At 40.3% G+C, this 14197-nt stretch overlaps 1 protein-coding gene across 3 annotated transcripts in view; it reads left to right on the plus strand.

The window, feature by feature from the left end:
- Nucleotides 1-14197, plus strand: part of CELSR1 (cadherin EGF LAG seven-pass G-type receptor 1) — a 393160-nt gene that overhangs the window by 267436 nt on the left and 111527 nt on the right. For all 3 annotated transcript variants that reach the window (XM_069229728.1, XM_069229729.1, XM_069229730.1), the window contains exon 9: nucleotides 5699-5865. In XM_069229728.1, coding sequence (XP_069085829.1) covers nucleotides 5699-5865 — 167 coding nt within the window. The remainder of the gene's footprint in view (nucleotides 1-5698; nucleotides 5866-14197) is intronic.

Below are 14197 nucleotides of genomic sequence, written 5' to 3' on the forward strand. Positions count from 1 at the left end.
CTCCCAGCACTCCCATAGTCTGTCTACATTCTCCCAGCCACTCCCTTCCCCATTGTCCTTGTTGCCCCTGACCTGCCCTCCCATCTTCCGTGCTGTCTTCGACCCTCCTCCTTTTGATACCTGCCTCCACTCTCCCTCAGTGTTGGTTCCCTCCCTCTGTGTTGCCTACCACTCCACAATAAAAAAAAATACTACAAAGTAGCCAGCGCTGGCCATGTCCTAGTGATTTTTCCCCCACACCCTTTGTTGTCTGTGTTGCCCCCTCTCCACACACCCTCCCTCCATGTTGCCGCTCATTCTAGTGACAATTAAAAAAAAAAAAGTGCTGACCGCATCATAGCACTTTTTTTTTTGTACTTTCAGCCATTCTGCACAATAGCCATGCTGTTGTACTACATGGCTAACATACATTGGCAAATACACTGGTTCTTTATTGGTGAGGCCTGTTGTTTTTCTCAGTGCTTGTTGTAGTTCTGGCTTGCCAGCACAGCTATCTGTAATACATATTATTACCATACTTTAATATATATACATGTAGTGGGCTTGGGCTCCACCCAAAGAAGTACTATCTTCTCACCTCATGCTATTGGATAGTTTGTTTTCATTCCTCTTCCTATGGATTGCTTGAACTGTAAAGCAGTAGGGACTAGTTTACATTTATAAAATACATGGAACCATCATGTTTTCAGAAAGTAATTTTGTTTTGTATTTTTTTAATGCATTAAGCTTTTCTGGACTACCACTATCACTACCATCACTATTATAAACACCATTGCCTCCACCATCTCCTTCAGCACCAATAAAGTCACCACCACATTATTAAAGCGTGCCTTAGCTTGTACGTTTGCCACATGAAAGCCAGACCATCATTTTTCTGATGCTTTGTAGGTTGCTCCTACAGACAATTTCAGCTGTCAGTTGTGGAAAGACCCTTTGTGGACAATACATACAGTGCACTTTGGACAGCCCATTGCTGAACATTGGTTGACTTTCTTGTCATTCCCGTTTGCTTTCTTGCTTATTCAGTGAATGTCCTTACCCTTCTTGTATTTGTCCACCTGCTGGTGTTTAGCAGATATACCATCCTTTTGAAGGTATGACTTGTATCCCTGCATCTTACATTTAGGGAACTTTGTTTCTTTCGCTTATCGCTCTTCATTGCAGAGCTTGTGTTACTTTTTTTGTTTTTGCCCTCTCCTTTATGTGCCGTTTCCCACAAATCGCCCTCCCCCTCCCCCCGCCCACGCCTCTTAGTAGTGCTTCCCCACCCTTTAGCTTGTCATTGCTTTCATCACCCATCTCCGTCTTGCTTGGGGTTTTAAATAATGCATCCCTCTGTTGCTCTAATGACCACTGGTCATTTGTTTGTTTTCCCCACACCAGCTTCTCCATTATCCCCTAGTTTTTATCTTTCTTAAACATTTTAGGAGGGCCCAGAAGTTACAATTTCCTGCTCTGCCGCTCCTTTGTGAAACCTTTTATTTATCTTTAGTCTGAGCACAGCAGCGCACAAACGCTGCTTTTCCAACGTGTTGGTATGTATCTTGGCTTTTAACCACGCCCATCACTATCACTCGTTCATGGGCTTGCCTTTCAAAAGTCATTTGGTTTAGTTGGTAAATGCTTCACGTTTGTCCCTCCTTGGGGCAGTTTTGTTACCGCCTTGGCCATCGACCCTGTTACCTGAATGACTGCACTTTTGCCGATAGCTTCCATTTGTGTCTCTCGCTCACTGCAACTGTGGCGCTTTGAATTGGCTCATTTGTGTCAACTGTTTGACTTTATTTTCAGTTTGTGTGGCAAGAAAAGTCCAGTTAGGAGTTTACAACGCTAATAGCTCTAACTCGATCCAACGCAAGATCCGTTGCATTGCAAATGCTTGTTTTAATTTGTTATAAGAGCGCCCGTCATCTTTTGAACAGTAAATTAAAAAAGTAAATGGCCCCTGCGTCATGACGTGCGTGCATGCTGGTGACAAACGCACCTATTCACGTCATCATGCTGGGGCTGCCGTAGCATCATGATGCATCTGAACACATGAAAGATGACTCTCGCATGCTAATCAATTATCAGGCTTTTTCCTATTTTATATCTAGTTTTTTTTTCAGCTGTTGACGAGCATCTGCAAAGCCAGAAGGCTATATCTGTGGCTTTGCCACTGCAGATCTATTGGCCTTGCCTGTTTTTTTTCCACTGACTTTATAGGTATTGATCCCACATCACCGGCTAGATGACATATTTTCTAACGGGGAAATGTGCCAAGTCTTTGTGAGTGTGTTTGTTTTCATAATCCCGACAGTGGTGGTTGTTTTGAACTCTTGATAAGTTCGAACAGCTGGTTGGAGACCTTTTGCCAGATGAAAGCTTTTCATAAATCACAGCGCCAAAGAAATACTCTTTTTCATATCACTCAGGAAGGCACAAAGGCGGCAGATCTTGTCTAATCTAAATGCGTCGGCGTCCAAATATTTGGTTTCTTTTTTTCCACAGAAAAGTGACTAGTAACCTGAGTGCCCTGCAAGAGAAAAATTATTTACCTCATGTGTTCGACTGTTTTGAGCAAATCAGCCTTACCTGCTATTTTAGGAAAGTGATGCATGTCACCAGAATTGTGTATTAAAAGCGTGCTTTATGGTACTTACAGATGAAATATGCATATGTTTCCCTTTGTGCTCCTCAGTGCCTTCTTTACCCTTTAGAGAATTCTGGGTGGTTGAACATCTTAAAGGTGTTTTCTGGTGATGGCCTGCAGAGGCTAACATGACCTGAAATTTCCCGGCCTACAACTCTGTTTAATTTGTAATGATTTCCTATGTTTTCTTTCCAGCAGACACTTACACCAATTTTATCTTGGTGTCAGAGGGCATACATGTGTGTGCACACTAGTGACATGCACTTTGCAAGATGGAACTATTTACAACCCTTTGTGAATTCCGAAATTGTTGCATTACCACTCTCTTCCCTTTTTACATCTCTGTGTTTACACATGGAGTTGGGCAGAAGTAACCTCTACTTAAGTAATCTATGTTAAAAATCCTGATTTGATTCTGTGAATCAAAATTTCGATTTCAGGAATCGAGATCTTCCTTTTTACACATGTTGGTGATGGATATAATTGGGAAAATTGTTTGTGAATTGGACACACATTGTACTGAGCAACAACAGTCCTATCTTTCAAAGAAAGCACATCAAATTGAAACTTCTTAACAGATTTCAGTTGCTTTTATTATTCTGTATAAACTAATAAAAAATAACTATTCAAGGTGCACTAGTTTTGATGTTGGATCGCACATTGTAGTGCTTAGATACCACTGGGGTTTTTACACGCTTTATAAATGCTAACATAAGACAACTACTTTGGGGATTTCGCACTTCCTTACTTGCTTCAAATCCTTCTGAGACTAAAATCACACATCCTCTGCATACAAGGGTTAAGAATGTAAGAGAGATGACTTATAGGTCCCCAAAGGGACTGTAAGAGAGGCACAACAATACTCGCATTACTGTTGCTTAATTGGCGACTTAGGGATGGACGGAAAGTGATGGTATACAATTGAAGACTAGAAATCACATGCTTTAATGAAGAAAGTCACATTTCTACACTCCCTTTTGTTCTTTCCATGGTTACAAGCCAGCAATAAATGCTAGCGAGTTGATTGGTTAATTATAAAAAGTTATGTTAGATGCATATTTTTCTATGTTTATTACAGATAGCTGTGGCAAAGGCAGTAGGGCTTCATGGGTAGATTTCATACCGGTTTGCAATACATACTTATTTAATCATTTTGTAAAGCACCAGCTCACTCCCTAGACAATGATACCAAGTTGCTGATTTACTGCTTATTTCATCTGCTGTGCACCACAACACTGGTGGCCACTGTGTAATTATTTTACCATTCCAAACTGGCTGCCACAGTACGAAGCATCGTGGATTGATGAAACAATTATTCGCTTTACACAATCCCATTCTAAGATTGCTGGTCACTGCTTTTTTTTTTTTTTTTTTTAAACTTATTCTTAATTGCAAGCATATGCCTACCATGTTTACCTGGCAGCATTTTCTTTGCTTTTATTCCTTTAATCTATATTGTGTTTACTTGTTGAGTTTGTGTGTGCTTTTTATTGTGGCTGAGTGGATGAATGCAAGAATGAGCCCAGTGGGTGGATGAATGGATGCATGCGCAGTAGTAAAAGTGACACCGTGCAGTTATGATTAGGTATAGTGTACATAAACCTATCCGTAAATAGGGGCACTTTCAGTTATAAGCCAGACCTACTAGCGTTGTCATTTTTGATAATGCAATGGATATTGTGATTTTAAGTTAACTTGCAAGAATATACTATCTCAAGGCACATGTATTCTTTCATACACTCAATTATTTCCCGATTGTGGCCCATCGTACCTTAGGCCACTCACCTGCACTGATCCCAGTCGGGCACTCTGAGCTATCTGCAAAAGTTAGGATCAGACAATTATTAGACGAAGTCGCGAGGGCTATCCGTAGCTTTCAGAAAACGCGGTTCTTCAGAAAAGCATGAAAAGCACAGGCGGTCTCAACTGGTAGCTGAACAGAGGAACAAAGTAAAGTCGAAGGGATAATATAGACGTTTGCACTAGCTAAAGTTTATTAAGGTAACCATAAACACAAGGGCTACTTTGGAATTGCAGAAAGATAAAAGGCTACAGGAAAGTTGCTGATTTGTTTTTTTTTATGCTTGGATAAATCAAACTCTTTAGACCTTTTTGTTATGAATTGAAATGAAGACCTTCTAAGGCACATTTCAAAGGCCTGGAAGGGAAGCAACGAGAGAATATACAAAACTTCTATAGGACTGGCGAGATGCATGTGAATGAAAAATCTAAAGAATGGAGTGGAGAATGGATTGGAAGAGAATTTAGAAAGAATAGAAAAAAAGTGTAAAGTTTAAAATATAAATGAAGGAAATCCTGCTTGTCAACGTAGCCTAGCAATTCAATTGACCATAGAGATGCACAGCAATAGACAATTGTTGAGTAAGTGAGAGAATGAGACGCGCAACAAAAGACAATTAGCAAAAGGTGAGAAAGGGAGTGGTAGGGCATGCACCAATTGAGAATCTGTAATCCGTTCGGAACAGAGTGACAGAGATGAACATAAACAGATAATCAGTGAGGAAGGGAGTGATAGAAATATGCTCCAACAGAAGTAAGTCTACGGGGAAAGGTAAAGACGCACAGCAAAAGGCAATGAGTAATCAGTGGGGAATGGAATGAAAAAGACATGCCTAGACCACGAAATACAATAGGTGAGTCCAGAGACTCAATGCTCTTCATTTATCAATGTTTGCTTCAAACATTGATTGTTTCAGAAGGTGAGGAGTGAGGACCCAATTGAGTATTGCAGATGATCGGTTGGCGTTGTCCTGTGAACAAGGCAGGGAGTAGCGATAAGAGTATGGTCTAAGGCAGTGTTCTGGATAAGTGTACGCCAGTAACATCTGCTGTTAAAGGTATCCGTAAGTGATGCATGAAGAGCGTGTGTTTGAAGCTGAAGGTTTGGATGGGTTGGTTGAAGTCTGGGGTGAGATGATAAATGGAATTCCCCGCGGTGTACCTTTGGTGAAAGAAAACTACAGAGTGATGGCAATGCGTCCCCTTGTTTTAAAATGCCAGTGTTTCATCACCAAGCACCTGACGTGTTGGACTCTTCCTTTCCAGCCATGCCGTTTCCCAAGCACTTTCACGGGGAGGGAATTATCATCTGGAGCGAGCTGGATATCACCATCTCCGTGCCGTGGTACATCGGCCTCATGTTCAGGACTAGGATTGTGGATGGGCTACTACTGCAGGCAAATGCTGGAACCACCTCCAAGATCAATATTCAGGTAAGGCGGTGATGCCGTACACCACTCCCAATACCACTGGGCTCCTTCGCTGAGTCCTGATGGTCCATGCTGCACTGAAATAAGTCTTCAGTCTGCATAAATCTCCAGACAAAGGTGCCGTCTCCAATGCGCTAGTCAATCCAAACAGAACTTTTCACATTGGCCCTTTTGTTCTCCTCTCAGGTTAAAAGCTTTTTGTTTACACACTGTTTTTTAAGGTACAAAATACGAAAATACAAGAATGCATTACCTTGGCAAGAACAACTGGTATGTTCAGAATGAAAGTGTACTGCGAATTAGTGCAGTCTCTAGGTTTTTAATTTCTGTCCTATTTACGGTCTTTCGCTATGCCGCTTGGTGAGGAGAGCATGAGCTGGGAGTCTCGGCTTCCTATCATCAATTGTAAAATTATTGTAAACTCATTAACATATTTGTGATTATTCCATCTTGAATACACTGAGTGCATATATTTTATTTTTGCTAGTAAAAAAAAAAAAAAAAAAGACTGCTCCACACTTAGTATTTAATTGCTTGCCTTTCAAACGGACATGTTTTCTTTAATCATTTCAAGACAACTTCCTTGAGTGTTTATACACTTTCTCGAATCTGAGCAGGCACAAGTACACTCCTGCCCTCTGTCCTTGAATCAGCAATTGGGATGTTGGGCAGAGAGGAGAGGCAGGAACGAAAATTGGGACAAGAGCTAGTTTTAGTCACTTGAAGCATTGAGTTTCTTCTGTGGACATGCTCAGCTTCTCATAGTATCTTTTTGTATTCACCACGAGAAACCGCAACATGTACCAGCTGGAAATTATGAGTGAACTGAGCTTGGCAAAATTGAAGACAGACAAGCCAAGTGAATAATTCCAGAATTCAGCTCTGCATCTACATAATTATTATATTTTAATGCTTCCAAATTGTTCATATTGTGGGTAGTTATCAGTTCCAAAATGTGGGGTACATACAACCATTTGAGGACATCTGTGAGTTGGCTGGCCAGTCGATAAGCTGCTCAAAATTAGAGAAACAGCTGCTGCGGAAACTACGCATAATGTGCACATATCTCAAAGTGACAATAAAAGTCAGAGTAGTTCAGCTTGCCCTCAAGCTATCCCTCTTATGCCAAACTTAGGGCCTGATTTGGATGTTTATAGATGGGATACGCTATCACAAATTGAGGAAAGCGATGGTGCGAGAGCAATAGCTCTGAATGTGTTTATTTTGCGAGGAATGATCCCAGTGTGCACTCTCAATGTTTCACTGTTTGATTGCTCACTCCTGTGGGTGCATCCTGTCTTGATTCAATCTTTCACCAGGGAGAGGATCCTAGAAGAGATCAAATGTCACCAGGAAAAATTCATAGACTTTAAATAACTGCCCCAATGAGATTAGATTTTTTTAAAAGATGGGTTTGACAGTGCAGCAGTCAATCCGACCTTTTGCTAACAATATAGGTAGAGTTTTAAGTCCCCGTCCCCCCCCCCTTCAACCACCGGCTTTCACCCACTAGCCTCTCTCAGCCACTGGCATGAAACTCTGTCAATAATGTTTAGCCTCCAAAGGTTTCATCTCCTACCAAATACTACTGACTGTTTGGCTGTAACCTTCCACCACCAGTATAGTTTTTGCACTGAGCTGCATGAGCACCTACTTTACAAATGTAGCCCTCTCTGTCTGGTCCTGCAGGCTGGTCCTGCAGGCTCCCTCCCGTGGCACACGCTCTCGTGTGCTAACACTTACTGGCTTTACTAGTGCTTGTTAATACACTGTTGCTAGGGTGTCTGTCTGTTGCCTTATCTGATATTGATCAGTTTTGCCTTTTGCCCAAAGAGACCCAAATTCAAACTGTTTTTTACTCCTTCTTTTCCTTTATATTGATTACCTGGTGTTCGTGAGCTTTATTTTCTCTAGTATTTTCATGTTCCATTTTAATTTTTGCCTGTTTCACATTCGCAGTCACTCTGTCCAGGTTTCCCTTTGGAATGCCCCTTTTCTCACATCCTATAAACACCCTCATAGTCTTATTATTGACAAAAGTTCCTCCTTTCTCGGTCTGTCTTCAGTAACCTTACCCTTCCATGTGGCTGGCGGGGTTATTGATAGACTGATGACAAGCGCCTAGAATCTGCTTCTTTGTCTTTGTCCATTTAAAACATTATCTTGGTTTCTATCAATTCTCAGCCGTCCTGGAAAGAGCATAACCTTCTGTACGGCGAACAGCACAAGTCTATTTCCACTGTACTTAATTTAACCTCCGTCTACCAGTTTATAGAAAGATTAAACACAATTCTAGTGTGCTGCTCACTTTGTTAGAAGATCTTATTGGCCAAACTATGTGTGTTTCTCTTTAAATGTGCTGTTGTCAAGTTCTGAAAGAGACTGTTGTTCCCCGATGGCTTTCTTTATTCAAATGTTGCTAAATTTGAGCCTGTGCCATTGGATTGCTTTCTGCCTGATTGCTCTAATTCTATTTCATAAAAGACTCCAAGTCTGCACTGCAGCCTGTTCAGGGCCAAATTCAAATGCTTTATTATCATTACTTTGATGCTTCCTTTTGCCATTCCCAAAGCTTGTCTCTGAGTGGTCTCCACGTTTGTTCCAATAAACATAGGCAGATTGGATCCACTCTGCCCATTCATTATCTGCCTTCTTGTTCGATCGCGCTTTCTCTTGGCTCTTCGTTTGAGCCTGTATTAGAAATTCCCTTAAATGTATTATTTCTTACTCCATCAGGATTCTTTCTAGCCCCCCCCCATGTGAATCTAGTAAACAGAATTTTTGAGGGTGGTCTGGTTGACAACACTTATGTTTGTAGTAGAATGTGCTAGATTTTGATCTTTTGTTTGAAACCCTTGACATTTTTCTTGAACTATTTGTTTTTCCCCTTTTTCACTAGGGTTAGTTTCTCTTCTTGATTCTTGAATTCAGATAATTTACATTAGCTATTCCTGCTTTTTTGAAGTATTGCTCTTGAAGTCTTTTCAGAACTTGCTTTGCTGTCCGTTTACCTCCCGTATGATTGACCCTGATGTTTGGGTATTATTGAACACAATTTATTTATAATTTAGGAGTTTTGTGTAGCTCCTCACTGCACTGAGTTTCAGAGAAACATGCCAAATGTCCATGGAAATCTCTTCGTACTAAAGGACCTTAGGCAGGTGTCATCCGCTCATTAGCAGTTGCCCATGCTCCTGTTGGGATCACATAAGATCTCAGAGATAGTGAGAGTGCAACCATTTCCCCCAGTTACTGTCCAGTTATAGTTTCAGGCTACTCTATGATGGGGTCCAGTACCTGAACTTCAGAGGGGTGAGGTGTTTTTCTGTTTCCCAATATCTAGGAAGCGTCACTGAAGCTCTCAACATATCATCATGAGGTCATACACTCCCTTTTCTCCTGTGACCAGTGATGTGAGGTAGCTGGGCCGCCTACCATCCCATGTTGGTTCTTCTGATGATGGGTTGGCCAGCCTCATAGGCAGGTTACCTCATCCCACTTTCCTCATAGTGTGCTTCAGCAAAGCATTTCCATTTGTCGAATCCAAAAAGTGACTGCTGCATATGTGCAGAACGTTTTTTTTTTATTAAAAAAAACATACAAGGCAATGCCTATGTTAATTGATTGGACATTTAATGCCATACACAAAGCTTCCCAGAGTATATTTGCAAACCTGGGACAGTTGCAATATTCCATCCATAATCCTAAAAGTGTATACGAACTTGTAGAGTCATTTCCAAATGCACAGCTGTACAAAAGGGAAAACTGCACTTGTGTACTGTCTTCCCATGTGCTTAGGTTTTTTTCTTTATTTATCCACTGGGAATAAATGTTCTCCTATGGAGAAACCCCTTATCCTACACTCTCACCAAGTTCAGTGGTTTTGAATTCCCATTCCTACCTTAGAAAGCAATTTACTTCTACTGTCATTATTAGTAAATCTGCCCATCTTAATTGTGGAAATGCTTTTGGAAAAGGTCTATGAATACACACAAGTGAGTGTATTAGTGTGTGTGCACAAACTTTCAGGGCACTCCCACCCTGGAACAAGCACTTCTCAGCCCTCTGAGTAGATTTAGGCAATTAAAATATTTGTGTGTAGATTCTTTTATGATTGATAAACTACTTTTGATGAACTGCAAATGTTTTTTTACTTTCAGATAAAAAGCTCAAATAGCTGTCACTTAGACCCACTCTGATTTTCTTGAAGCACCATTGGCTTTCAAAGCGAAAGTGGAAATGTAAGCTAGTGCTTCTTATGTAGCTGATAGACTTGGTAATCTATCATTGAAGCATAAATGAATTAATGTTGGCACTAAGGCCAAGCTCCAGCATGCTCCATTGGTCGCTTCAGAGGGTTCCTTTAATCCTCCATTTTTCTAAATCAAGCTTGCGTTGACTTTTATAATGAGGAACAGAGATGTGTCAGACCCACAAGAGGTATCTAATAACATTGAATGCAGTGCAGAGATCGATAAAGCTCATATCAAGAGTGGCTTTTCTGTGGAAATACATACCTGCTCACACCCACAGAAGACAGTCCCACTATTCAATAGTTGAGGCTACTTCTATCAAACCTTCTTAGACCGCCCGTAGTATTATGTATTTATCAGTCCTCTTCTTCACCCGATTCAATTGTTCTCTGGTAAATCTTATCCATGAATCAAAAGCATTATACAAGCCAGCCGTATGCAGGATCTTCTCTACACTAGCCCTTCCTACACAGCGGCATTGTTCTATCTCCCTCTTGTTATCAAGCACACACCAGACAGCCTCAAACACACAACGCAGAAAAGAGTCCCCAGGAACATAGAAACTGATTTAAAGAAGTGATTCCATATTTTACTTAGCTCTGCAGTTGTACCTTTTACCAAGACCAGAGATGCCAGCTGCTCTACTATATAACTATAGAGAGGTAAAAAAAACCTTGACTTGAATTTGACAAGTGACTTTGACCCCAAGTACTGTGTGTTTATTTTGATAAATTGATAAAAATGGTTCATCCACTCAATGCCATTCATTCCATAGTTTTGTCTCAGGTGGTCTCTCAGTGGTCTATCTGGGGGAGTCTATGATTATTAACAATATTATTTTATTTATTGCATTTGTAGAACACGATTACCACCAAATTGGTATCCTGATTCTAAGCTTACATATGGGCACTGTACTGCTAATGGAATTCACAAGCCAATGTACTGAAAAGGGTCTGGTTACCTAAGAAAAAGCCAGGTCTTCATGGCTTTCCTAAATTGCAACAGATCCTTTGAAGACCTCAGTACAGGTGGTAACTCGTTCCAAAGCTGGGCTGTTTTGAATGTGAAGGTCCAACCACCTGGTCTTGACTTCCGAAATTTGTTTATGCAAACCAAATTTGTAGAGCTAGAATGGCGATATCTCAAGGGTATATCATTTCAGTCTGCTGTTGTGGAAGCACAGGGCCTTTTCCTGTAGTGCCTTGAAGTGTCATGGAGATTCTGCTTAACGAGTAATCCTTTCTGGAACAGTCTTAATTGAATGGATTTCAAAGGTAATCTCTGGCTTATTTCATTTTGTTTTCAATCAACTGCTTATGGTGTTTGGTATTTCTTTTCCCGGGTTTTTGTTACAGGCTGTGATCAAGAGCGTTTCACATGTCTCCACTTGTCTCCAAACATTTTACATCCAACCAGCCGCACTTTTTAGCCGCAACTTTTAATAGTCATTGTTTAAGTTACATGAGAAGATGCATGATCTCTATTGGGCCATTTTAAGCCTTAAACAAACTATTAAAACCTTCACATGTTTAAGACCTTATAGATGTGTCAAACACAAAAGGTACAAGGGCATGCTTTTCTGCTTCACTTTCTTTAATGTGCAATACTGACCTGCCTTCAACTAAATACATCGCCTGTCTCGGATAATTTGATGTTTCCTTGCAGTGATTCATTTTTCCATTACCTGGTCAATAATCTCTACTTTAAGGTGAAATTGCAATTATACAATTTTCAGGATACAAGCTGCGCTTAATAAGCTAACAACTATAATTGATTGCATAGTTAATTAAAACCACTGCAATCATAAAACAATATTGCACTATAACAATATAAATATACTTAATTAAGCCATGGTCTAAATAGAAAATCTAAAAGATTAGCCTCTTGGTCATGAGAAAACAAAATATAAGCATATTTCTTAGGTCTCTTTGCACTTAATAGATTATTGCAAATATATACATTTAAATCCCACGGTATTATTTTTATTACTGTTTGAACATCACATTTAATAAAGTAAAACCCTTTTATTCTGCTTTTTGGTCTTTAAATACAATTAGTATGAAATAGTAGTGTGATATATAATTTGTTTGTTTTAAACCCTCCACATAAAAATATCTTACAAAGCCCTGACGCGAGGCTGTTGAGCAATTAGTCACTCACATGTGTTGACATCTTGCCTGATTGAAGCAAAGTTTTTAATGGTGCGGTCTGTAAATCAAAAAACGCAGCCTGTATGTCTTGGGTCTTTGTTTCTCAGGCTCGCCGCACCAGCTTTCTTACTATTTCAAATCACAAGCTCGATAAAAAATAGTTTATTTTCAATAAATACTTACACTCGGTTAACAATGCCCACCTCCCACATACAACATATGTTAGTATCTTGTTCTTGAACCCTTAAAGCTGACAACCAGGCTCTGTGTCAGACTCGTCCCAACCAGAGCGGAATTCCTGCAGTGATAACGCATGAAACCCAAGGCAAGAGCATGTAGCCTTCAAAACAAGTGCCACAGAATACTCTGGTATTCTGGAGGATGCCCGAGATGGTAGGCACATTTTTAATTGTATAAAGGTCTTTATTGAATGAGAACTTCATAGCCCAAAATCCAGATAACCGTATAGACTGACCGTAGGATGGCTATGTTGTGTACATAGAGCTAACCTGTGAATTAGTTAGGGCTTTGCTGAGATTAATTGCACAGCGGTTAGTCTTACATGGTAGTGACCATTCATTTGAGATTTCCCTACTCAGCTGCTTCTGTGACCCTTTGGCACACTGCATACCTTAAACAACACATTCATTAATCTTGCTTCAAATGCTGTCCATTCGTAGACATCAAACTCTGGGCATATCTGGCACTTTACTGAATGTTAGATAAGCCAAATAGCAATGTAAAAGTTCAACATTAGGCAAGAACCTTAGAGGCCCACGTAGAGAGGGGTAGTAAGTGGTGAAAATATGTTACAGTACAGTACAATATTGCATAAGGTTTACTAGCCGTGCATGTCCACCTGATCCACCATACTGGGGCCATGGGTGTTTCACACTGAAAATAGCTTAAAGGTAGAAAAGCAGAATTTAATGCTGTTACCTTAGATTTAAGAGGCTAGGTGACAATGGTTACCACCTCCCACCTGCTTTATTCAAGCCATATCCCTAGAAGCTTATAAACATGCACCCTTTCCAGTTTTGAGGCATCTGAAAACAGTTTACTTTTTCAGCTTCCACTCAAATATTAGTTTCTTGGTTTAGCCATATTTATAACACATTGATGGTACAAAATAATGTCAATATTCCAAGAGTCGTCTATAGGCCTACACCTGCAAGGACAGTATCATCAGCACGTTGTAGAAATAGTCACTGTACAGGCACCCCACTTTGATGTACACATTCTAGCATTTTTGAAAAATATTTGCCCACGTCTGCTAGACCTAGATCACCCGACACTTGTTTCACTGCTCCATGAAGCTTTTTAAAAACCTATGTCCACAAATTACATTCTGGCGAGCCACACTCAGGCCTAAGTTGTGTAAGGAAAGCAAAATGGTTACCTGACATTATATCTTGTCTGTACCAATGTCAGTTACCATAATTTGCAATTTTCTGTGCTTATTTGATTATCTGAATGCCATTTCTTTTTTTGCTTTTTGATTATCTTAATGGCAATTGCGATGTTGTGGCTCAGAACTGTACATTATTTTTCGTGAAATCAGTACTTCTATGAAACGATTTTCGCTCGTGTCGGGAGAACCACTCCCTTCTAATTAGCTATCTTTTGTGTGCCAATACACGAAGAAAACCAAATAGTCAGTGTGTGAGTAAAATTAATCAGCGTTAGCCACCACTTTATTTATTTAATGAGTCCTATACAGTGCTATTGTGCCACCTTATAGCCACTCCAGAGCCACTAAATGGTGATGGAAGTCGTCTAGTTGGGAACAATTTCAGATTCCAGCTATTATAACCGATCAGGATGACACAGTTAACAGTGAATTTACAACAGACATCTCAGTGAGGGATCAGGTCTAATAGTGATGCGCATGGTACCTCCTCACCACCGTGGCAGAAATAGCAAGAGTACAGT

The sequence above is a fragment of the Pleurodeles waltl genome, chromosome 4_1, assembly GCF_031143425.1.
Source record: "Pleurodeles waltl isolate 20211129_DDA chromosome 4_1, aPleWal1.hap1.20221129, whole genome shotgun sequence".
Lineage (NCBI taxonomy): Eukaryota > Metazoa > Chordata > Amphibia > Caudata > Salamandridae > Pleurodeles > Pleurodeles waltl.